The 24,855-nt window shown below is 44.6% G+C and overlaps 1 protein-coding gene across 4 annotated transcripts in view; it reads right to left on the reverse strand.

Annotated features, from left to right (window-relative positions):
* Window positions 1–24,855, reverse strand: part of DMXL2 (Dmx like 2) — a 151,631-nt gene that overhangs the window by 112,728 nt on the left and 14,048 nt on the right. For all 4 annotated transcript variants that reach the window (XM_089782037.1, XM_075897232.2, XM_089782035.1 and 1 more), the window contains exons 2-6: window positions 22,555–22,680; window positions 18,773–18,844; window positions 18,036–18,114; window positions 10,702–10,870; window positions 1,523–1,589 (exon numbers count right to left, since the gene is read on the reverse strand). In XM_089782037.1, the coding sequence (XP_089638163.1) occupies window positions 1,523–1,589; window positions 10,702–10,870; window positions 18,036–18,114; window positions 18,773–18,844; window positions 22,555–22,680 (513 nt within the window). The remainder of the gene's footprint in view (window positions 1–1,522; window positions 1,590–10,701; window positions 10,871–18,035; window positions 18,115–18,772; window positions 18,845–22,554; window positions 22,681–24,855) is intronic.

Raw genomic sequence — 24,855 nt, forward strand, 5'->3', positions numbered from 1 at the left:
CTTAGTCAGTAGTTAAGTTGTATTAATCATATCTTGTAATCTTGGAAGGTATAAGCAAGTTGCATTGTATAGATAGTGTAATTTTATGTTTTGTGATAGTGTTATGTTTTAGTCTAGGTACAAGTGTTAGAAGAAAAACCCAGGAGTTGTTAACCTGTAACAGCAAAAATCAATGACTAACTCTGCCTGCTGTCCTAAAGAAACATTAGAAGGATTAGCTGTGGGTAGCCTCTCTTATTGTTATTATTTTAGCTTTGTTTTTTGTATTTTTCATTTGTATGCTGCGCTGCGTTAAGCGAATTAGGAATAGTGATTTAATATAAGTAAATTGTAATCAAATAATTGTAATCAGTTAAGTATAATTATGCCCAAGCTTTTCTACCCTGTAAAAGCATTAGGCAATTGCTAATTTAAAAAAAAAAAAAAACACACATTTGCTAATTGTTAGCTTTGATAAAAAAAATCATTCCACTTAATAAAAATCATTTGTTTTACACCATCATCCAGTACTTTTCACTGGGTAATCGGCTTTAACCTTTGAGGCTTCCACCACATCACCGAACCAAGGTGTAACACTGATGACTCAAGGTAACCATTAAGGAGAAGAGTGAAGCATCGAAGTAAATAAAAAACGAATTCCTAAATTTCGTCTAAAATTTGTCGCTTTCTTTAGTGATGTGTTATACCAAATGCTGAACTATAAGAATGGACACTCAAGAACATAACTGCAGTGACAGGACATTAGATGAAATAAAAATGAATAGCTACATGAAAATTTAATCCCCAAAGCAGTTTGAGAAAGATATAAATACTGAAATGGACGATAAGAATGGAATTTGGATTTCTATCTTCACTGTACATTTGAAACTGCTAATTATTTAGGTTATGTCTACACGGCAGCATTACTTTGGAGTAACTGACATTATTCCAAAATAACAATCTGAATCTACACAGCAAGAAGTTATTTCAACATTATGTTGAAATAATGTCAAGCTGGAGGACTTCTTAACTCCTGTAACCCTCATTTTACAAGGAGTAAGAGAAGTCGGAGGAAGAACGCTCTTTCTTGGACTTCCTGCTGTGTAGACAGCTTTGTCTTGAGCTACGTCAATTGCGTAGCTTAAGTTACATAGCTTATTTCGGTTCTGGCCCCGCTGTGTTGACATGCCCTTAGATATTTAGTTTTTGGTGGCAGCTTAAGTTTGTGTTTGTTTTCATTCAGAATGGACTAGTAATTTTACCACCATTCTTTGACACAGATAGGGAAACATTTGACTGTAAATTGAGCTGAGTGATCTATATTTTCATGTCAATTGCAATATAATCAGCAAAAATCCATTCTGGTAAAACAAAAGCTTTCTACAAAAAAAGATGTCAACATTATGCACTAGGAATTTTTTTTTAAATTGCTTAACTAAGGCTACAACTTTGCACACATTCCAGGATTTTGGCATTTTTTAATCATTGAGCTTGAAGCTTTTCATCATCCCACTTGGAGACTTAGCGAGCCATTTGTCCTTACCTTTCCAGCTGTTGCAAAGTATTCACCATCAGGAGACCACTCCATCAAATGAACAGATACTGCAGTCCTACGGAAGAAAGACAGTTCAACTTTAAACCTTGACTGACTATTATGTATGTATTTTATATGATTGCTTCAAATATACAATTATCATTTTATTATATGCAAGTGAACCAGTCTGATATTTTATAGTCATTCCGTATGTGTCTCAGCTGTTATGTGCTTCATCCAGCTAAAAGTAGCTATAGCCATTTAGGATTATTTTTGCACAAAATATCTGGCACAGTGAGAAAACAGAAAGGGCAGAAAAAAATTTGTTTCAAGTATGGCAAATCCAATACAGAGCAAAGGCATATAAACTCTTGATCCCAGTGCAAAAGAAAAGTATCTCTTAGTTCATCTGGATCTCTTAATAAAACGCGAGGCACGTGGCATTGCCTGAAGTAGTAAAGGCATCTAATTTCAAGGAACAACTGGGAAAGGAAAGGGCTTAGGACAGCATTTTTCATTAATCAACTGTGCTGGTCTTAAAACTGGCAGATTAAGTCACCCAGCCGGAAAATCTCCTTGTCTGCCAAGTGGAGAACAGCAGAACATATTGTTTTGGTGTTATACTAGTCCCTCGGAGCATCTTTAACTTGGGAATGGGAACTGAGGAATAGGTAATTTCTCATTTAATCTAGTAAATGGCAGCCACTCAGTCCATGATACAGGCAGTCCCCGACTTAGCGGATCCGACTTACGTCGGGGCTTTTCTCGCCCCAGAGCTCGCGGGCGGCGGGACCGCCCAGAGCGCAACGGTCCCGCCACCGCGTCCTCTGGGGCGAGAAAAGCTGTTCCGGGTCTCCCTGGTGTGCTGGGGGGGACTCCCCAGCACAGCAGGGAGACAGGAGCAAAGCAGCAGAGGCGGCAGGACCTCTGCACCTCCGCGACTTTGCTCGGGTCTCCCTGGTCTGCTGGGGGGGGGGGAGGGGGCGCAGCTAGTGCGCCGCCCCTCCCCCCCAGAAGACCAGGCTTTTGTTGCGGGACGCCTGGGGTAGAGCTGCTGGGCTGGTCCTGCGGGGACCTACCCAGAAGTCCCCCAGCTGTTCTGTCCCAGGAGTCCAGATTCAGCCGCTGTTGAAACTGATCAGCGGCTGATTCCAGGAAGCCGGGGGCAGAGCAACTCTGCCTAGGGCTTCCTGTAGTCAGCCGCTGATCAGTTTCAGCAGCGGCTGAATCTGGAGCCAGTTCCGACTTACATAGAAATTCAACTTAAGAACAAACCTATAAGTCCCTATGTGACGGGGCGGCCCCGCCCCGCACTCAGGCCCAGGGAAACCACCTGGGGCCTGGGGCGGAGAGGGCCCCACCCACACAGCCCTACTGGGCATGCTCCAAAGGGAGCCAAGGTATAAAAGGCTGCTGGCCTGCTCAGAAAGGGCAGACTGCGACCCGAGCAGGAGCTAGCGACCACTGGCCAGAGAGGGAGTCGCCAGGGGAGCTGAGCGTGCTGCTGCCGGGCCTCTGCCGGGCTCGGCCCCAACGCCGGAGCCGCCGACCGACCACCCGCGACCCGAGTGCTGGAACGGACCCCACCAACTCTGCAGCTGCCGGGGGGAGGACCACTACAGCCCATCGACCGGCGCCGACAGGTGGGACCGCGGCAGGCTGCGAGCAGGGGGTAGGAAGCGGCCCAGGGCAGGGAGCTGGAGAAGCCCCTGAGGGCTCGGGGCGTTGCGGGGAGGAGCCCCCGCCGAGCCGGTGGTGGGAACCGCCCGAAACTACTAGGGCCCTGGGTCGGGGTCCGGTGGAGAGGGAGGGCCCGGGCCCCCCTACCCCTGCTGCCTGAGACCCTGACACGTGGGAGCAGGGTAACAAACTGCAAACTGTGGACTAGGCCTCTGGGCCTGCAAACTGTGGACTAGGCCTCTGGGCCTGCAAACTGTGGACTAGGCCTCTGGGCCTGCAACTTGTGGACTAGGCCTCTGGGCCTGCAACTTGTGGACTAGGCCTCCGGGCCTGCAAACTGAGGACTAGGCCTCCGGGCCTGCAAACTGAGGACTAGGCCGGGAGGTCGTATTTCCCCTAGCACAGGGGCATTGTACTTTGGGACTAGGCCAGTGGGCCGTATTTCCCCTACGAGAGGGGCAGTGTACTTTGAGGGCTAGGCCCAGACGGGCCGAGTTAGGCCCCGGATGGGGGTGGCAACCCCAAGACAGGGGCGAGCCCCCCGACACATGGTGGAGAACGTGGGCACGCGACCCCGCCCCTGGACAGAGGGGCTGGCAAAGGGGATTGGTAGATGCGGGCCGCGAGGACCCCGGGGACAGAAACCGGGGTTGCTGACCTGGCGGCAGCGGTATGAAGGGGACCTGACCGAACTGCGGAGGCAGTTGGCAGGCCTACAAGAGCGACAGGACCGATGGGAGCGGGAGGTCGCGAGTCAGTTGGGGGCCCAGGGAAGGGCGGTGCCCCCCGGGGTCTGCCCCTTTGGGCAAGCGCCGATTGCCGAGCCTGGTAGGGGGCCAACGGACCCTGCTAAAATGGTGGTGAGACTTAGAGTAGAAGGGAACCCCACGGTGGCACTGGTGGACTCAGGGTGCAGCCAGACCCTAGTTAGGGCCGACCTAATATCTGAGCCAGAGCCAGCCGGGGGCCCCATCCGGTTGCTGTGCGTACACGGGGACGTACGGGCGTACCCGACAGCATGGGTGCGGCTAGATGATGGCCAGGAGGTGGGGGTCTATAGCGTGGGGTTGGTCCCGACGCTCGCCTACCCCGTGATATTAGGCCGCGATTGGAGAGGCCTAGGCCGGGTGTTGCGGGAGTGGGGCCAGCAGTCAGTGCCAGGGCGGGGCACCTCCCCACACGACCTGGAGGAAGCCGCCCAAGGCAAGAGTCTAAGGGGGGAGGAGAGGCCGAACTCAGGAACAGCGGCGGGCTTGCCACCGAACCAGGGAGACCACCCCGCCTGGGGGGAGGAAGTCGAAACCCTAGAAGTAGAGGGCGACTTTATGAGAGAGCAAAGGGAAGACCAGACCCTGAGTCGAGCTTGGGAGCAGGTACAGGACCCAGGGGAGGGGACCAGCCAAGATCCCCGTAAGCCCCAAGGCCCTCGGTTCTGTGTGAAGGCAGATCGGCTATATAGGGTGGTCCGGGAACCCCAGACGGGGGAAGACATCTGGCAGCTCCTGGTCCCCCACAGGTTTAGGAACGCCGTACTCCGGCTGGCGCACCGGCTGCCTTGGGCTGGCCACCTCGGGCGAGAAAAGACCCTGCAACGGATAGGGATGAGGTTTTTTTGGCCGGGCATACACCACGCCGTGAGGGCCTTCTGTGAATCCTGCCCCGAGTGCCAACTCACCAGTAGAAAGGGGGTGCCGAAAGCCCCCCTGGTGGCCCTGCCCGTGATAGGGGTCCCCTTTGAAAGGATCGGGTTGGACCTGGTGGGACCCCTAGAAAAGGCCAGCTCAGGCTGTCAATACATCATGGTGGTGGTGGACTATGCCACCCGTTACCCAGAAGCGGTTCCCCTACGTAATACCACCGCCCGCACTCTTGCCGAAGAACTTTTTAAACTGTTTGCTCGGGTAGGGATACCGAAGGAGATCCTGACCGACCAGGGGACCAATGTGTCGTCCCGGCTGATGGCAGAACTATCGCGGCTACTGAACATCCACCCTCTGAGGACGACGGTTTACCATCCCCAGACAGACGGCCTGGTGGAGCGTTTTAACCAAACGCTAAAGACGATGCTGCGTAAGTTCGTGGCTGAGGACCCTCGACACTGGGACAAGCTCCTACCAGCCTTGTTATTTGCCATTCGGGAGGTCCCCCAGGCGTCAACGGGTTTCTCCCCATTCGAGCTCCTATATGGGCGACAGCCGAGGGGAATACTCGACCTTTTACGAGAAAGTTGGGAAGAACAAGAATCGCGTGTCCAAGGGACAGTACCCTATATCTTACAGCTGCGGGAACGCCTGCGGAAGGTAGGGGAATTTGCCAGGGCTAACCTCCTACAGGCGCAGGAGGTCCAAGCCCGCTATTACAACCGAGGGGCCAAACTCCGCTCCTTTGAACCGGGGGACCACGTCCTCGTCCTGCTGCCATCTCGAGAGTCCAAGCTATTGGCCCGATGGCAAGGCCCGTTCGAGGTGGTCCGGCGAATAGGGACGGTGGACTACGAAGTGAGGCTGCCGGGGAGGAGGAGAGAGGTACGATTATACCACATCAACCTCTTGAAGGAGTGGAAGACCGCCGAAGGACTACTGGTCACCCCATATCCCCCGGATCCAGAGCTCGGGCCAGCCGTAGAGGACCTCCAGGGGGAGGCTCAGGTAACGATGGGCCCCGAGTTGAGTCCAGTACAGCGGGGAGAATTACAGCGAGTGGCCCAGAGGTTCGAGCCATTTTTCTCCACTCGACCCGGCCGCGTCCGCACCACGCATCACCACATCGCTACCCGGCCAGGCCATAAGGTGCGAGACCAACACAGGCCCCTCCCTAGGAAGATGTGGGGAACAGTCCAGCGGGAACTCCAGACCATGCTAGAGATGGGAGTGGTGGAGGAATCTCATAGTGAGTGGAAGAGTCCCATAGTTCTAGTCCCGAAGCCAGACGGCACGACGCGATTTTGCATCGATTTTCGAAAAGTGAATGCCATCTCGCGGTTCGATGCCTACCCGATGCCCCGAACCGAGGAGCTCTTGGAACGGCTCGGCCAAGCGGAATACTTCTCCATCCTGGACATGACGAAAGGGTATTGGCAGATCCCGCTGACACCAGCCTCTAAGGAGAAGACGGCCTTCCCTACACCATGGGGCCTGTTTCAATTCGTGACCATGCCATTCGGACTGCATGGGGCAGCGGCCACGTTCCAACGATTAATGGACCGATTGTTACAGCCCCACCACGCCTACGCAGCCGCATATATAGATGACGTGGTGATCTATAGCCCAACGTGGACGGCCCATCTGCAGCATTTAGAAGCCGTATTGAAGTCCCTGAAGGAGGCCGGCCTCACAGCCAACCCGCGAAAATGCCAGCTGGGACGCCGGGAAGTAACCTACTTGGGGTACACGGTCGGGCAAGGGACAGTACGACCGCTGGTGGACAAAGTGAAAGCCGTGCAGGAGTGCAAGACACCCGCAACCAAAAAGCAGGTACGCCAGTTCTTGGGGCTTGCGGGGTACTACCGCCGGTTTATCCCCGGTTTTGCGGACATTGCAGCCCCTCTATCTGACCTCACGAAAAGTACCCAGCCGAACAAGGTACAATGGTCAGCGGACTGTGAGGTGGCTTTCAGGACACTGAAGGACCAGCTTACTAAAGCCCCGGTCCTGTTCCACCCAGATTTTTCAAAGCCCTTCCTACTGCAAACGGATGCATCAGAAAGAGGCTTGGGGGCAGTGCTGTCCCAACAGGCAGAGGGAGGGGAGCACCCGATAGTTTATTTGAGCCGCAAGCTCTTCCCACGAGAACAGAACTACGCTACTATAGAAAAGGAGGCATTGGCAATAAAGTGGGCTGTAGACGCCCTAAGATATTATTTATTGGGCAACACGTTTCAGGTGGTGACAGACCATGCCCCCCTGAAATGGTTAAATAGCATGAAGGAGACGAACCCCCGTTTAATGCGGTGGTATCTATCTTTACAGCCGTACAATTTCAGTATAACCCATCGCCCAGGGAAGGCGCACACGAATGCTGATTTCCTTTCCCGAGGGGGGGAAGAAGAGACGGGAACGGGCGAGAGGATAGGTACCCACTTAAGGGGGGGGGTGTGTGACGGGGCGGCCCCGCCCCGCACTCAGGCCCAGGGAAACCACCTGGGGCCTGGGGCGGAGAGGGCCCCACCCACACAGCCCTACTGGGCATGCTCCAAAGGGAGCCAAGGTATAAAAGGCTGCTGGCCTGCTCAGAAAGGGCAGACTGCGACCCGAGCAGGAGCTAGCGACCACTGGCCAGAGAGGGAGTCGCCAGGGGAGCTGAGCGTGCTGCTGCCGGGCCTCTGCCGGGCTCGGCCCCAACGCCGGAGCTGCCGACCGACCACCCGCGACCCGAGTGCTGGAACGGACCCCACCAACTCTGCAGCTGCCGGGGGGAGGACCACTACAGCCCATCGACCGGCGCCGACAGGTGGGACCGCGGCAGGCTGCGAGCAGGGGGTAGGAAGCGGCCCAGGGCAGGGAGCTGGAGAAGCCCCTGAGGGCTCGGGGCGTTGCGGGGAGGAGCCCCCGCCGAGCCGGTGGTGGGAACCACCCGAAACTACTAGGGCCCTGGGTCGGGGTCCGGTGGAGAGGGAGGGCCCGGACCCCCCTACCCCTGCTGCCTGAGACCCTGACACGTGGGAGCAGGGTAACAAACTGCAAACTGTGGACTAGGCCTCTGGGCCTGCAAACTGTGGACTAGGCCTCTGGGCCTGCAAACTGTGGACTAGGCCTCTGGGCCTGCAACTTGTGGACTAGGCCTCCGGGCCTGCAAACTGAGGACTAGGCCTCCGGGCCTGCAAACTGAGGACTAGGCCGGGAGGTCGTATTTCCCCTAGCACAGGGGCATTGTACTTTGGGACTAGGCCAGTGGGCCGTATTTCCCCTACGAGAGGGGCAGTGTACTTTGAGGGCTAGGCCCAGACGGGCCGAGTTAGGCCCCGGATGGGGGTGGCAACCCCAAGACAGGGGCGAGCCCCCCGACACCCTATCTTGTACGTAACCCAGGGACTGCCTGTAGTTCAAACGACCTCTCACAATAGGAAAATTCAGATGGCCATTTTATGGCCCAAAATTCCAAGTCTTTTGTGCTTAGGCTAGCTTCTTTTGGCTTTCAGAACCAAGACATACTGAACTATCTAAATGAAAACTCCTGTATAGAAGAATATGTACCTGTCATCACACAAGTGAGGGACATCTCTGTGAATGGTGACCCTCTGAAAACATTCTGGTGTAGTAACTACTAATCATTTTTTGACAGAGCCAGAGAGCCTTAAGAATAAACTGAAAATATTCAGATCTGGGTGATATAAAATGCTCAACAAGTACTGAAAGGGCTTCCATCCACAGCTTGGTCAGCTGAGCTTATTCAAACAACTTAAGGCAGGCAAGGTCCAGCATACAAGAATAAAGAACAACAGTCATCTTTTGATGATGGTGGGGGTTTTCTAGCAGACAGAGATTCTTAGAAGGACTTACAGGTCATAGTGGATAGTCAGCTTCACATAAATTTCCCAGAGAGTCTGTGGCTAAGAGGCCAACGCAGGCATTGACCCACTATTGGAATACAGCAGTCCTATTCTGGTGTCCACCACTTTAAAAAAGATGTAAAAAAATTGAAGGGGGGGGGGTCAGAAAAGTGCCACAAGAATGAGCTGAGGTCTAGAAAACCTGCCTTACAATGATGAGAACATTTTTGATAATAGAGGGCTCTAATCTGGGGCAGGCGGAGGCATAACAAGACCCAATGACTAGAAGTAGAAGTTAGATAAATTTAAACTGAAAAATAAAGTGCAAAATTTTCAAGGTGAGGTAATTTACTGTTGTAGTTTATGAAAGAACATGGTAAATTCTTTATCAGTTTAAATCTATAAAGTACAATTAGATAACCTTCTAAAAGTATACTCTAGATTAATAGTAAAACATGGGCCTTGTGCAGTGTAATTTCTATGGTCTTTATTATCCAACAGGTCAGACAGCATGATCATTATAGTCCCTTCTGGCTTTAAAAATGTATGAAATAAAATAATTAAAACAGAAATATATATTACATTACATGAATAATCAAGATGAAAGCAAAGGCAAAAGCAGAATGAAAGAAACTGAGGATACAGATGGAACCTTGTTAAATGAAGCTAGAATACAACACATCCAGCCTGATAAGTGAATCCCTCTCAACAGACTTTGGAATGCTTCTGGGAAAGAAACACTATTTACTGCTAGATTAGAAGCTGAAGAGGAAAGATCAGAAAGGAATATTTACAGCTACTTGTTATAAGAAAAAATTCTCAACAGTATTCCAATATACAGTTCTACTGGCTGAAAATTCCTTTTAAGGAAAATCTCTTGTCAGTTGGGTGGTTCAGACACCTGGATATGGTGGAAAGAATATTCTTCATGGGAAGAATATATGTCTGATTTTACCTGAGGACAGAGCAGCAAGTCTTTCCCAGTTGGTAGGGACATGACCCCTCCCTATGAGCTGGGAGAGACTCACTGCTCGACTTCAGCAGGTAGCTGCTGCTATAGCTGAGAGAGAATTGCCCTTCTTCCAGCCAGGAAGCTTTATGCACAGAGCCCTCAGCCTATGGCTGGATAATGCTCATTAAGCAGCTGCAGGGCCGTGCTACCGCACAGCTTAGAGAGAACCTTGGTCTGCAGTCCAGAAGCATGGGAGCCTCTTGCACATACAGGCAGTCCCCGACTTACGCGGATCCGACTTATGTCCTGCCACCCGTGTACTCGCGGTCCTGCCACCCGTGTACTCTGGGGCTTTCTCTGCGTCTCCCTGGTCTGCAGACCAGGAAGACGCAGAGCAAAGCCACGGAGGGGCTCGGGCAGCGGGGCAGTGGCTGAATCTGGACGCCAGTTCCGACTTACATACAGATTCAACTTAAGAACAAACCTACAGTCCCTATCTTGTACGTAACCCGGGGACTGCCTGTACTAGCATGAGCAGAAACAGCTGCCAGTAAGCCTGGAGCTGGCCTCAACGTGCAGGGCTGGGTGATGACTCCTGAGACTGGTGGCCCAACATATGCTGCTTTCGCTGCTGCAGCTCCTGTATCGGTTGCTGGCCATGGTCAGCTTGTCTCACTTCGGGTACGTCTAGCGCGGGGTTTTTTCTGGGATACCTAATGTATCTTTTTTTGCGGAAGAGCAAACGTGCTCTTTTGGAAGCTGTCTTCCTTGTTCTACGAGGAAGAAGGGATCTTCCAAAAGAGGGGGATTTTCTGAAATTTGGCCCAGTGTAGATGGACCAAATTTCAGAAAAGCCTCTTCCGAAAAAACAATCGGAAAAAGGTGTAGTGTAGACCTAGCCTTGCTGTTGCTAGAGTCCTGCAATTCCATAAATATCTGCTTTATATCAATGGATCTAAATTTGATCCATGTGCAGGATCCTATGTATTCACATTTTGTAAAGGCACACACTTAAAATGTTGTCTTTTCCACCTTGTTCAACACATCTTAAATTACAAATTCACTTACTTGCACTGCCAGACACATTTCCAGTCATTTAGAACAGGAGGTACTTTATCATCTTTGATCTGACTGTCAGGATCATCATCATCTTCTTCTTCTTCTTCTTCTTCTAGAATCTCACCACAGGGAGGGGCCCACAACTGTAAGTAGTCAGTTGCTGTCAGAAGCCTGTTACCTGAAAATGAGTAATATTAAAGTTGTAGACCCGAATGAGGAACTCAATATGTATTTACATTGGAAGATTAAGCCGAGTATCATATTTTAACAAGAGTAATTATAAATAAACTAAGAGGATAACTTTCAAGTCCATTTTGATTATAAACTTAAAAAACAAGAAATGGTCTAATAGCACTTTATAGACTAGCAGAACATGTAAGTGGTATCATGAGCTTTCGTGGGCACAGCCCACTTCTTCAGATGACTGGAGTTTCTGAAGAAGTGGGTTGCGCCCACAAAAGCTCATGATACCACCTACATGTTTTGTTAGGCTATAAAGTGCTACTAGACCATTTCTTGTTTTTTATGTTTATCCTATACAGACTAACTCAGCTACCTCCTGAAGTTTTTGATTATAGTATGTTATTCAGACATGGTACACTAAGCTCCAGTTGGTTTTACCACATTTTCTTAGATTTCATAGTCTATTTTAAGCAAGAGTGTCTTTTTCCTGCTATCATAAATACAGTAATATGAAAATAATTGATACTGTTTTGGATATTAGACCACGAGTTAAAAATAAGCCCCAATAATTTCATGAATAAGTATGCTGATTTCATATTTCCAAAAGACATAGCTACTGATTCATACTGTAGTTTAGACCTCTCTGGACTGGCACTCTTGGGACCTGACTGGTCCCGAAAGAGGGAATTTGCCGGACAAAGGTGCCACTAGCCCACAGCACACTTCCCCTCTCCTTGCTGCTGGCCTTTGCTGCAACCCCAGTCCTGCTACCGGGGCTGCCACACCCAGCTATTCTACCAGGTCTCCAGCCCTGGTCCCAGCCCCAGTGGCTCTGAGCCGCCAGCTCTCTTGCCACTGGGGCTCCCAGCCAGGACTCTCTGGTCCAGGAACACCTGTGGTCCTGCCAGACCACAGATGTTGCTAAATGAAGGAGTCCGATTTTTTGAAGTCCAACCTGTACATATTAACGTGCAAACATTTAGTAAACCTTACTTAAACATTTGTAATGGCAGATGATAAACATTTGTTCTTCCAAAGCCTAGATTTATTTCCATGTATATCAGTAAGCCAATCCCTTATCTGGGGCTATTTAAATTAAAATATGTCTTGTTACAGTCTATAATAAAATGCAGGACAATGTAGCACTTTAAAGACTAACAAGATGGTTTATTAGATGAGCTTTCGTGGGCCAGACCCACTTCCTCAGATCAAATAGTGGAAGAAAGTAGTCACAACCATATATACCAAAGGATACAATTTAAAAAAAATGAACAAATATGAAAAGGACAAATCACATTGCAGAACAGTAGGGGGATGCGGGGGGGGGGGGGTGGGAAGGGGGAGGAAGGAAGGTAAGTGTCTGTGAATTGCTGATATTAAAGGTAGGGAGAGTGGGATGTTTGTGAGTTAATGGTATTACAGGTGATAATTGGGGAAACTGTCTTGGTAATGGGTGAGAAAGTTCAAAGACTTGTTAAGTCCTTGTTGGTAAGTGTCGAATTTTAACATGAATGACAGTTCAGAGGATTCCCTTTCAAGTGTAGATGTAAAAGGTCTTTGTAGCAGAATGCAGGTGGCTAAGTCATTTAGAGAGTGTCCTTTCTGGTTAAAGTGGCAAGAAACTGTTTTCTCTTTGTGATCTTGTCTGATATCTGTTTTGTGGGCATTAATCCTTTGGCGAAGTGTCTGAGATGTTTGTCCAATGTACATAGCAGACGGACACTTTCGGCACATGATAGCGTAGATTATATTTCTGGATGCGCAGGAATATGTGTTCTTGATCTTATAACTCACTTGGTTAGGTCCAATAATGGTATCAGCAGAATGAATATGTGGACAAAGCTGGCAACGGGGTTTGTTGCAAGGGAAGGTACCAGGGTTGGTATTAGTGTGGTATGTCCTGTGGTGGTTGGTAAGAATCATCTTGAGGTTAGGTGGTTGTCTATAGGAGACTATGGGTCTGTCTCCCAGAGCCTCTTTGAGTATGGTATCCTGTTCCAATATAGGCTGTAGTTTATTGATAATGTGTTGGACAGGTTTAAGTTGGGGGTTGTAGGTGATGACAAGTGGTGTTCTATTGTTGGTTTTCTTGGGTCTGTCTTGAAGTAGATGGTTTCTAGGTATTCGTCTGGCTCTTTCAATTTGCTTTTTTGTTTCTCTGGGTGGGTAGTTGAGATTTATAAATGCTTGGTAGAGATCCTGAAGCTTCTGGTCTCTGTCAGTGGGGTTAGAGCAGATGCGGTTGTATAGAAGGGCTTGGCTATAGACGATGGATCGTGTGGTGTGTTCTGGATGGGAGCTGGATGCATGTAGGTAACTGTATGAGTCGGTGGGTTTTCTGTAGAGAGTGGTGTCTAATTTTCCATTGTTGATTTGTACGGTGGTGTCCAGGAAGTGGATCTCTCGTGTAGAATGGTCCAGGCTGAGGTTGATGGTGGGGTGTAGGTTGTTGAAATCTCTGTGGAATATCTCCAGTGTTTCTTGGCCATGTGTCCAGATCATAAAGATGTCATCGATGTACCGTAGGTAGAGGAGGGGTGAAAGGGGACGGGAGTTGAGGAAACGTTGTTCTAGGTCAGCCATAACCTACAACCCCCAACTTAAACCTGTCCAACACATTATCAATAAACTACAGCCTATATTGGAACAGGATACCATACTCAAAGAGGCTCTGGGAGACAGACCCATAGTCTCCTATAGACAACCACCTAACCTCAAGATGATTCTTACCAACCACCACAGGACATACCACACTAATACCAACCCTGGTACCTTCCCTTGCAACAAACAAAGGGAGATTGAACAGATAAATAACTTTAGAATTCAATAAAAGTAGTTCTTGTATTTTTCCAGAATGTCAGACAAACATTTCTTTAGAATTTAAAACTTCAAAAGAAACTTCTGCCTTCCTATAAAATGGGTTTCTGTTTGAGTATGGAACAGAGTAGTTGTGCTATCTCTCACCACAAGAAGTCATTATTTACAAGCATACGTTATATAAGTAGCAGGAATGTGACTGTCTAAAAATTAACCTGCTAACAGTCAGGTAAGGGTACATCAACAGCAACATTATTTCAAAATAACTAGCATTATTTTGAAATAACTTAGTCCACGTCTACACAGCAGGCAATTATTTTGAAACAATGTCAAAATATTGTCAAGCTGGAGGACTTCTTATCCTGTAACCCTCATTGTACAAGGAGTAAAGGATTTCAGAGAAAGAGTGCTCTATTTCGAAACACATGCTGTATAGACACTTCCTATTTCAAAATAAGCTATGCAATTGATATAGCTCAATTTGCATAGCTTATTTCGAGTTAAGCATCTTGCTGTGTAGACGCACACCAAATATTAAATATCAATAATGTAAGGTAATAACCACACAGGTATATCCATTACTAGAGATACTCTCACAGAACACATTTTCCAGATAAAGAAGAAACTCTCCTTTTCCACAGTGATTAATTCCAGCAATCCATTGTAATTAGTTGTAAACACCCATACCAACAAGCCATATTGTGAAGGAGAAAACTAGACCTCTTGATTTTTTTTTTTAAAATTACTACATTATTAAATTACAGCTCACAGATAATGTCTGTTGAAAAGACTTAAGTTCACAGGTACCGATATGCTTTCTTGGACACACATTCTTAGCTTTAACTTTTTGCTGCACTGCATAGGGCAACAGTGGGCTAGGCTCGTGAGTGGGCTGCACAAGTGGCACTCCATCACAGTGTGCTGCAATATTGTAGTAACCAAGATGGTCTCCGGGAAAAATAGTTTTGCTAGCTGCGCTCGCATACCTAAACATTTGCATGGTGTGTTGATTGAAGCATAGCATTTCTCTGATTGCGTACAGAGGCAGCACACAGTTCATAGTCAATGTTGGTGTAATCAGCAAGTACTCTTGCTTTACATACATGTCACTTTAGTAATGCCTGTAGGAAAAAACTATGAGGATGGAAATCAGCAGAATTTGGCAACCCAACATGTGGGTAACTAAACAAAATGTCTCATGGGCCACACACAGAATCTAGATGGGCTACATGTGGCCCACAATCTACAGGTTGCCAACCATTGGCATAGGAGTAAAAATTAATATTAGTATTTTTAAGATACATAACATTCAGGTATCTAAGCATAATTGGGTAGGGGGTCATGTTTTTTCATGCTGGTATTGTTGGGAAAGGAGGAAGAAAGCTTTTGGGAAACAGGCATCACCATATCGTCAAGCCAAACAGCAGGGATTCATAAACATCTGGTCATAATGTGACTGTAACATGTTTTCACTGAGAGATACAGGCTGTTTTCACACTGATAGACTTGTAAAGGATGTTTCCCTAAACTCATACACTGGTGTTTGCCTAAACCCATACAATCACTGGGTGCCCCAATCTAATGTGCCATGGCAGGATTTTGGGCTTCTTGACAATTGCCTTAGCGAGGGGACTAGGAGCATAATATTAACCTAACTTTAGTTTAGAAGGACTCACTGCTCTTCAGCATAAATGACTTTATCAATGCCCTCTAAGCTGTTCACATCTGTCTTCTATCACAAACATTCTGATTACCCCATAATCCACTTTTCATTCACTCTTCTGTTCTTAGCTTCTTTAGAGCAACCTTATACATCAGCAACCCTGACACACTGATCCATATCTTTGTACAACTGAACTTGAGCTTCTTTGATCACTATACAATCAGACGGTACACATTCACTTCTGCAGTTCACAACTGTAGAACAGATCTACAGTAGAAATATTTTTACTATGTGATATACTTTATATTTAACTATTTCCAATCAATAGCTTTTCTGTTAACCACTCAAAATGTGCAGCACTTACAACATTCTTCAAGGGAGGAAAATGGTGAAATCTTGCTTTGAGGTGTGGAATTGGCAAACAGGAAAGAATTTGTCTCTGATAAAATGGGTATTTAAAAACTAGTTTTCTCAAGTAATGCACTATGTTTAAGAGTGAATACTATACATAATTCAATACCTAGTCAATTTCCAACTGTGATATGTTAAAAATATTTAAACACACAGCATATATATTCTGATGGGGAAAAATGTATAACTGAATAGCAACTGTGACACGTTGTTCCCTGGTATGATGATCACGCCACTAACACCTGCTTTCCTGCCTTTTGGGGTTCCTCACCACCCTGTTTTGCTGGGCCAGAAGCTCTGGTCTCCCCCAGCCAAAACAGGGAGTTGGAGTAACTGCTTCCCTGCTGAGCAACACAGACACTGAATCTGTTCAGCTCTGGGAGGGCTCAGTACCCAGGAAACCAAACACTCAAAAGGAGCAAACACCAAACAAATGCATCTTATACTATGTAAAAGTTTACAAAGAGACTCTCATAGGAACTGCCCCTTTTACCAATGAAAGGGAGATATGCACAAAGGCTGTGCTCCCCCTCCACATAAGAATTATTTCCACTGAGCTTGATAATAAACAAAAGTGTTTTTATTAAGTATAAAAAGTAGGATTTAAAAAGTAGGAGTGGCCAGTTAGCCAGTTTCTCAAGAGTGGATGTGCAGACCACTTTGAGAAACACTGCCCTAAACAGTTGTTCTAAGCATTTTTTTCACAAGCTAAGAAGCCTTCTAGCTTGGGCCCAACCTTCCCCCCTTCAGTTTTAGATGTTTCTAGAAGGCATCTTAGGTGGTAAGGGGTGGTGGTGTCTCCTGACATCTGGCAATTGTCCCCTTTTTTAATTAAGGCAGGAATTTTGCACTCAATTCAAACATTTTTTCACCTTAAGTGGAAAAGTACAAAATTCAAAATAGGGTTCAGTATCACATGACCTGGCATATATCTTTCTAGGACCTATAACAATTTGGGCTTTCAGGAAGAATAAAACCATTCATGGGTCATTGGTTTGAGTACTGAGTTATTAAAATTCTGAAGTGTCCCATATTAGTACACTTTGAATTAAAACCAGATTCAGACTTCATATTTCTAACTTCACATAGAAGAATGACAGGTACCTTACCATGTGAAATACTTTTCACTAGTTCTGTATTCATATCAGTTAGCTATCTAAGAGCACATTTCCCAAATCTACCATACTTTATCTAAGGCCATGTGTACAATACCATTAGATCAGTACTCAAAAGGCACAGTGAAAACATGCTAAACTGATGGACAAGCACTATCTGGTCTACTCCACTACTCCATTAAAATGAGAAGAGTAAGGTAAACTGATGGAAGAGCATCACCCATTGACACAGTGAAGCCACCATGGTAAATCAACTTAAACTATATCAACTCCAGTTAAGTTATTTACCAACTGGAGTAGTGTAACTTAGATTGCACAACCGTGATAAGTCAGACAAGGTCTAAAACTCAAAAGTCTACGGCATAGCACCTTCATAAATAGTAACTTCAAAAGATTTTTACTGTGATACTAAAGTTTTAACAACCTGTGTACCATATATAGTGTAGCTACAACAGTTTGAGAATTGCTTAAATACTATATAATATAGAGAATTTGTTCGTCCATCTGTGAGTCCATTTGTTTTAAGAACTCAAACAGTAAGAATTAGGACCACAAAATTTGGTATGCAGCTTCCTCTTATTCTAACAAAGCAAGGTAAGAGTTTGGTTGTTCCAGGACAATGGGATATGCCTGGAATGTGCTTGCTTCTCATCAAATGGAAAAGGAGGGGTCTGATAGGAGGAACTGTTATACTGTAGACTAACAATGGGGGGTGGGGGGAGGGAACACAGCCAGGGGACTGAGATGGACAGCTATAACCCCAGGAGACAGAGTAGAGAAAGGGACAGCTATTTACTATATATTTCAGAGAGTTTGTCTGTCTGTCCATGTGTCTGTCCCCCAGTTGTGCCCACTGGAGTTGTAGAAGCCACGGACAGGCACTTTTCACCCGGCTCCAAGATACTATGGTGAGAGGGGACTTAAGTTATCCTCTCTTCCTAGGGCAGCCTGCATACTGAACCCCTTACCTCCAGTCTCACCACAGAACAATGATTTAAATGAAGAAAAACAAAACTTATTTAAGGATCTGAGTAACCCCAGGTCTGTCTTCTAGTTTAAACACTTACATAGTCACACTACAATTTAATTTAAATAAAAATTGTACACAGAACCATTCTACAGTAATAAACAAACAATTATCAATTTCACATTACCTTGAGGATCCCATGCTAAGTTGTAAGTCATAGAACTAAGGAAAAACTGCCCCGTTTTAAGCCACTGACACTTTAGTTGCTGTGGTATAAAAACATTAGGAATAATGGTTAGCTTTAAACAGCAAAAAAGTAACAGCATTTTTATTTTCTGTATGAGATTTATATTAAATCTTTTGCAAATAAATTCAGACTATAATAGGTTGCTGCATCTAGTATTAAATAAATGCATTCAACTGATTTATAATGATGAAATGCAGCACTGACATTTTTTAGTAGCAGAAAACTGAACAGTCACCATTTTCACATGACATTCCAAACAAAGATGTGTTCATATTATCCAGAATACTAGGGACTAGCTAAATACTATACCCTTATAGTTATGGAAGGAGGAATAGAAACAAATACTCATTTGATGTTCCATTTCCTAGAATGTTGCCTACAGAATGGGTGAAAACTAAGGAAAATAATTGTATTTTCTAACATTCATTTTCAAATAAGAGCATTTTACGATAAGCAATATTGTCTAGAATATTGCTAAGGAATATTTGTTTGGAATAAGAAATTAATTCTGCTTTCCCACTATCCAATTTTTTTAAAATATGCATGTGTCGAAAATCAGTATATTCTTCAGATAATCTCCTTTGTTCCATCCTAATGGGGTTTATCAAGTATTAGGCATATTTTTATCTGCTCCAACAAACCAAAATATAGTTTATTCATGTTTAATACATACTTACACAATTTCTTTTGTGAGAATTTATACCCAGAGGTTCAAAAATACAAATAGCATTTCCATATGATGCTGCAATCTGGAACAGATTAAATGAATAAAATGATAAGACTCAGCAAAAAGGCATAATAGAACTCTTTAGTATTCACAGATACTCAATGAATTTCAAATTAACTTGTAAGTGTAAGTGCTAAAGGAAAGTAAAATATATACAAATGTCACCTCGTGGTGTATCTGGAATTCAATGCTTTTAGAAAACATTGAAAAATACATAATTTGTTTATTTTGAGTAATGACTAGGGTTGTTAAATTTTGATTAATCAACTAATTAAGTAGTAGATGGAATTCCCATTAACTACATGATTAGTTGATAAGGGAGGGGATTCTCGCAGTCCCACTGCACCTCTCCCTTTGAAATGTACTTGTACATTTCAAATAGGTCAGCCGACTGCTTAGGCCCCACTTCTCTGACTTTCCCTTTGAAATGTACAAGAGCTGCAGGTGTTTGAAATGTAGAAGAGCCATGGGCAGCTCTTGTGCATTTCAAAGGGAGAGGCAGTAGGGACACCTCTGCCTCCCCCCATGCCCCTGTGGAGATGATGTTGGGGAGAACTGGCTTTTAAACTGGCTCCCCCTAGCACCAGCTCCTGCTTTCCCTCACCCCCCACCTTGCTGCCTCTCTCTGATAGAGGCAGCGTGTGTGAGAGAGAAAGAGAATCAACTAGTTAAGTGACTACTCAACTGTTCAATAAGCTTATCAAGTAGTTGACTAGTCACTTACATCCCTGATAATCACCCATTAAAAGATCTAAATGTAAGCAAGAGAGACCCAATGCATATAAGATATGTACTAACTAATGCCTATCATTCTGCTATATCATCAGGGTAGCTACTATTAATGCACAATGAAGAGGTGATGCCTTTGGTATTTCTGCTCTCGCTCTCCTTCACAGAAAACTAGTATATTAATGATCAGTGTCTAGGTCTTCAGTGCGATTCCAAGTTCCATTTCCTATCACTGAGTATTAAATACAAGCATACAGGAGCCAATGTTATCCTATAACTGCTAGGTTCAGTAAAATTTTTGAGTACAAGCCTGCATATTGAAACAGAATACTGAACAAGCCACTGGAAACTTATTAGCATAGTCCAAGTACGAATCCGTAATTTCTCCAATTCATTTCTTTCAAAGAATACCACATCTATAAAAGACCTTTTTTGAGGTGGGAAGAACAAAGCATATGTCTGATTATTGTGCTTACCTATACTTTGAAAATGGCTGGGTTTTTTTTTTTTAATCTAAATTTTACTTAAGAAGGAGCTGTTTAAATACTTCAATTTAGGACTCTAGTCTCCCTTAAAAAGACATACAGGCAGTCCCCAGGTTACGTACAAGATAGGGACTGTAGGTTTGTTCTTAAGTTGAATCTGTATGTAAGTCGGAACTGGCGTCCAGATTCAGCCGCTGCTGAAACTGATCAGTTTCAACAGCAGCTGAATCTGGACGCCAGTTCTGACTTACATACAGATTCAACTTAAGAACCCCAGGCTCCGCGGCTTTGCTCTGCTTTGCTCCCCGTCCCCCTGGTCTGCAGACCAGGGGGACGGGGAGCAAAGCAGAGCAAAGCCGCGGAGCATGCGGGCAGCGGACAGCCCAGACGCGTCCGCTGCCCCCGTGTTCCGCCGCTTTGCTTCCTCTCCCTGGTCTGCTGGAGACCAGGGAGAGGGAGGGCCCCAATCGTAACTGCGGATCCGACATAAGTCGGATCCGAGTAACTCGGGGACTGCCTGTAACTTGTAAGCTTAAACCCGTTTTCCTATCAACTTTTCATATGGGAAGGGTTCCCAACACACAGAAGAGACAAGGGGTGCGTCTAGACTGGCAAGATTTTGCACAAAAGTGGCCGCTTTTGCGCAAAAACTTGCCAGCTGTCTACACTGGCCACTTGAATTTGCGCAAGAGCACTGACTTTGTAATGTACAAAATCAGTGCTTCTTGCACAAATGCTTTCACGCTCCTGCTCGGGAAAAAGCCCTCTTACACAAGAATACTTGCTCAAGAGGGCCAGTGTAGACAGGGAAGAATTGTTTTGCGCAAAAAAGCCCCGATGGCTAAAATGGCGATCGGGGCTTTCTTGCGCAAAATCGCGTCTAGACTGGCCACAGATGCTTTTGCGCAAAAGCACTTTTTGCACAAAAGCATCCTTGCCAATCTAGACGCTCTTTTGCGGAAATACTTTTAACAGAAAAACTTTTCCGTTAAAAGTATTTCCGCAAAATCATGCCAGTTTAGACATAGCCAAGGGGTTTAAAGCCCCTGAACAAAGGATACCGCACTATACGTGCATTTCCGGGCCACCAGAAAGATAATTCTTAGTCTTTGTGGAGTTATAATGTCAGGGACTCCTGAGCAGTTATTGTCCTGGAACACTACTTAAGTTTTACCTGTGTTACAGCCAAATTTGTAATATAGTCAGTTGTATCCACATAGAACTTGGTCAATATTTAGTTGTAACTGTGACAGGTAAGTGTTTCACCCTTCTCAGTAGTCTAGGTTGGCTGTCTGGCATTTCTGGTCACTAATAAAAGTCAGATTGAAAAATCAGACAGGTGTTTGCACAGTTATCAGGATTTACTATGCTAGTACACAAATTAAACGTTTCTAGGTACTTCTGAAAAACATGAACACTTTCAGCACTTCTCAGGACATAGACATAAATGGTTTCATTTTTCCTTAGCTAGAAAAGTAGCTCTTCTGATAGCCACGTTAAACAGTAGAGCCGGTAAAGATATGTAGATTATAATCAGTTGTGCTACATTTAAACTATTAAAAGGGAATGTAAGCCATGGTAATTCTTTTAATGTTTCAAAGCATGTGCTATTTTTACTGCACAATTCCAAGAGAAGTGTTTCCTATTCCTTATATTAGATTTTTAATTTTTTTTTATTAGAGTGCGCTTTTTTGGCAGCAGACTGTCTTAAGCAGTACTTCACGTACACATCTGGTACATTACTGCCACCTTTATTGAAATTATTTATAAATGTTTTGTTTCAATGTTGTTTGAGAAATAAATATGAATATGTACACTGAAATAAATGAAACTCTATTTAGTGAAAAAAGTTAGGGAAAAAATACTTGCATGCAAAGTATTCTATTTTTAATCGTTTTCAATTCCATGGGCCACATGATCCCATGACTTGAGCACCTTAGTGCAGCTGCTTTTGGCAAAACTTACAACCAAACTGTACACACAAGCCAACTTGGATGTTGATATTCTGACATGCCAATTTACAACACTATATTGGTTCTATCAAGAAAATTTGCAAATTCAAATTTATTACAGATTCTTACATGTGTAGAATCTTTTTACATACTCAAAGGAAAGAATGTGGATTTCAGAATTTTATGTATTTGTAAAATTAGTGGTTGATGCATACCTTGTTGATATTCAGACCCACACACATTTTAAACTTTATAAAAGTGGCATAAATTATCTGAAAACAAAATGGGGTTTTATTACTTTTAAATAGTGACAAAAGTTAAAATTAAAAACATATTAAGGTAGATGTAAAAGGGCCAAATTCAGTTTTTATCAAACTTTCAAAAATAACTACTGGGCTGAAACAAGGATATTTACTTTTAACCAAAAAGTGTTATGTAGGAAGTTACAAGTACCTAAAAATAGGTCTTTAGCATGAAATTACCACCTCACTAATAGTATCAACATGTCAAACAGTTTCTGTTTATACATTTCATTTTTTAAACTTAATTCAGGGTAAAGACCTTACCCTGCCTTGTTGTTGGGAACACTCCACACAGCTGACTTGAATGTTTCCATGCTTAGCACCAGGAATAATCTGCACACATTCAAAGTCATTTGCCAGAATAACAATATCACAGCCTGAGCCATATGCCTGTAATAGTTTTAAAAAGACAAATAATCAAATGCTGGTCCACAATAGTTACATTTTAAAATTATTACGTTTTTTCAAAGAGCATTACGATCATGAATACACATGTAAATCTCTACCTCAATGCATACTAGTAACAGACAGAGTTAACAGACATAGCTTGCTCTTTGCTCATACTACAGCTACTTTGGGGTGATCCAGCTAACTCAACCAACCCCCTAAATATTCTCTCATCTTAGTAGAGCCGCAGTAACTGTTATTATGCAACACCTCTCCACAGTGGTGCAGGAAACATGGAAAGAAAAAGGGAGTCAGTGGGGCTGTGACTACACCCCAGTAATCCTCAACTGCTGGAATGACTAGTAGTGGGTGGGCTAAGACAGCCAGGTGTAAATCAGAGCCATCAGACCTACAACCAAGCACAACTCAGTGAGACTGTATGATTTGGAATGGTTCAGTTAAGCTTTGGTTCGGCACAGAATTTAAAGGGAGTTTTGGCATTAACTTCAATTGAGAGCAGTATCAAGTCTTTCAGACTTTTAAAACAGTACTCTTTCAGATCCAACTGATGAATTCACATTATATGACAAATGTAAATTAAACTAATGGGATCATAACATTCTTGCTTTCTTCCTATTCACTACATAAGTACGTCTGAATAAAATGAAATATTAGACTGGAACATACTATAGAATTGTGTTAATTCCTTACTCACTACAACTACAGTAACAAACAACATTAAAATCTTTGTAGTTTCTAAAGAAGGGCATCTGGATACCAATTCCTGTTTTGCAATTATGCCAGTGATTTGGATCTTCTATACTATAGGGCTGTGTCTACACTGGGCCACTTATTCCAGAAAATCAGCCGCTTTTCCGGAATAAGCTGCGAGCTGTCTACACTGGCCCTTGAATTTCCAGAAAAGCAACGATGCTCTACTATACAAAATCAGCCACTATTCCGGAAAAACTATTCTGCTCCCGCTCGGGCATAAGTCCTTATTCCGGAACACTGTTCCGGAAAAGGGCCAGTGTAGACAGCCCAGTAGTCTTTTCCGGATAAAAGCCCCGATCGCGAAAATGGCGATCGGGGCTCTTTTCCAGAAAAGCGCGTCTACATTGGCCACAGATGCTTTTCCGAAAAAGAAGCCTGCCAATGTAGATGCTCCTTTTCCGGAAAAACTGAAAACGGAATAGTATTCAGTTTTAAGCATTTCCGGAAATTCATGCCAGTGTAGACACAGCCGAGATGTAAAATAAAGGTGAAAGAATACTTTGCTACATCATTTCATTAGCAACGTTCACTGTTTAATACAGATTAAGTTCTATAAGTAAAACTGGTGAAAAAGACAAGAGATTTTGCACTCAATTTAATGTGAACCTCATATATGCTATGCATAATCATAAACAACTAATTGCAATTGTATGCAGGGATTTGGTGATGTCAAGCTACACACAACCACTTGAGTTTTCCTTCTTGTGTGGTCAAACTCCTTAGGATGAAGTTACAGACCATCCCATAATCTCTCAATTCCAAATATATTATTTAACTCTAGCCCCTTTCTTTATTTCTCTAGAAAGACTAGCTCCAGACACTACTTACTGGCAAAATGTGCCTGATATCATGACCTGTGAATTCTCAGAATGTGCCAGTAAGAGGAATAAAAGAGCTTTGTCACCTATGAACTATACAACTTTGTATTTACTGGACAATTTATTGTACATATGAAATACATATACCCATGCGTATATTAAATAATTTTCTGTTCTGTTTTCAAAATTCAGGTATGTCTCTCATGGATATTTTTTAAAAGCAGCTTGTATCACTTCTTTACCATTTCCCTTTAAGACCATATTCAAAGATTTATGCACTGTTTCTAAAATGTCAGTGTAGTCATTGTAGATAGGACTTCTCATGGCTCTCAAGCAGAAGGATGGGGAGAAAGAGGGAATATCTCCTGGCAGGAGGCTCATGTGTAGAAAGAATAAAAGAAACATCTCCTTGTCTCATGGGGGGGGGAGGGGTTCCTAACACAATTTTGCTCTTTACTAGTAAGTGGTTGAAGTCCCATTGCTAGGAAGTGTTGATACCTTACTGGACAACAAAAATATTGGAGAGGCCATGCTCAGTTACAATTCATTCCAATGGTCAGCCTTAACATTGCAGCATTAAATTATG

This window comes from Pelodiscus sinensis, chromosome 14, assembly GCF_052426305.1.
Source record: "Pelodiscus sinensis isolate ZL-2025 chromosome 14, ASM5242630v1, whole genome shotgun sequence".
NCBI lineage: Eukaryota > Metazoa > Chordata > Testudines > Trionychidae > Pelodiscus > Pelodiscus sinensis.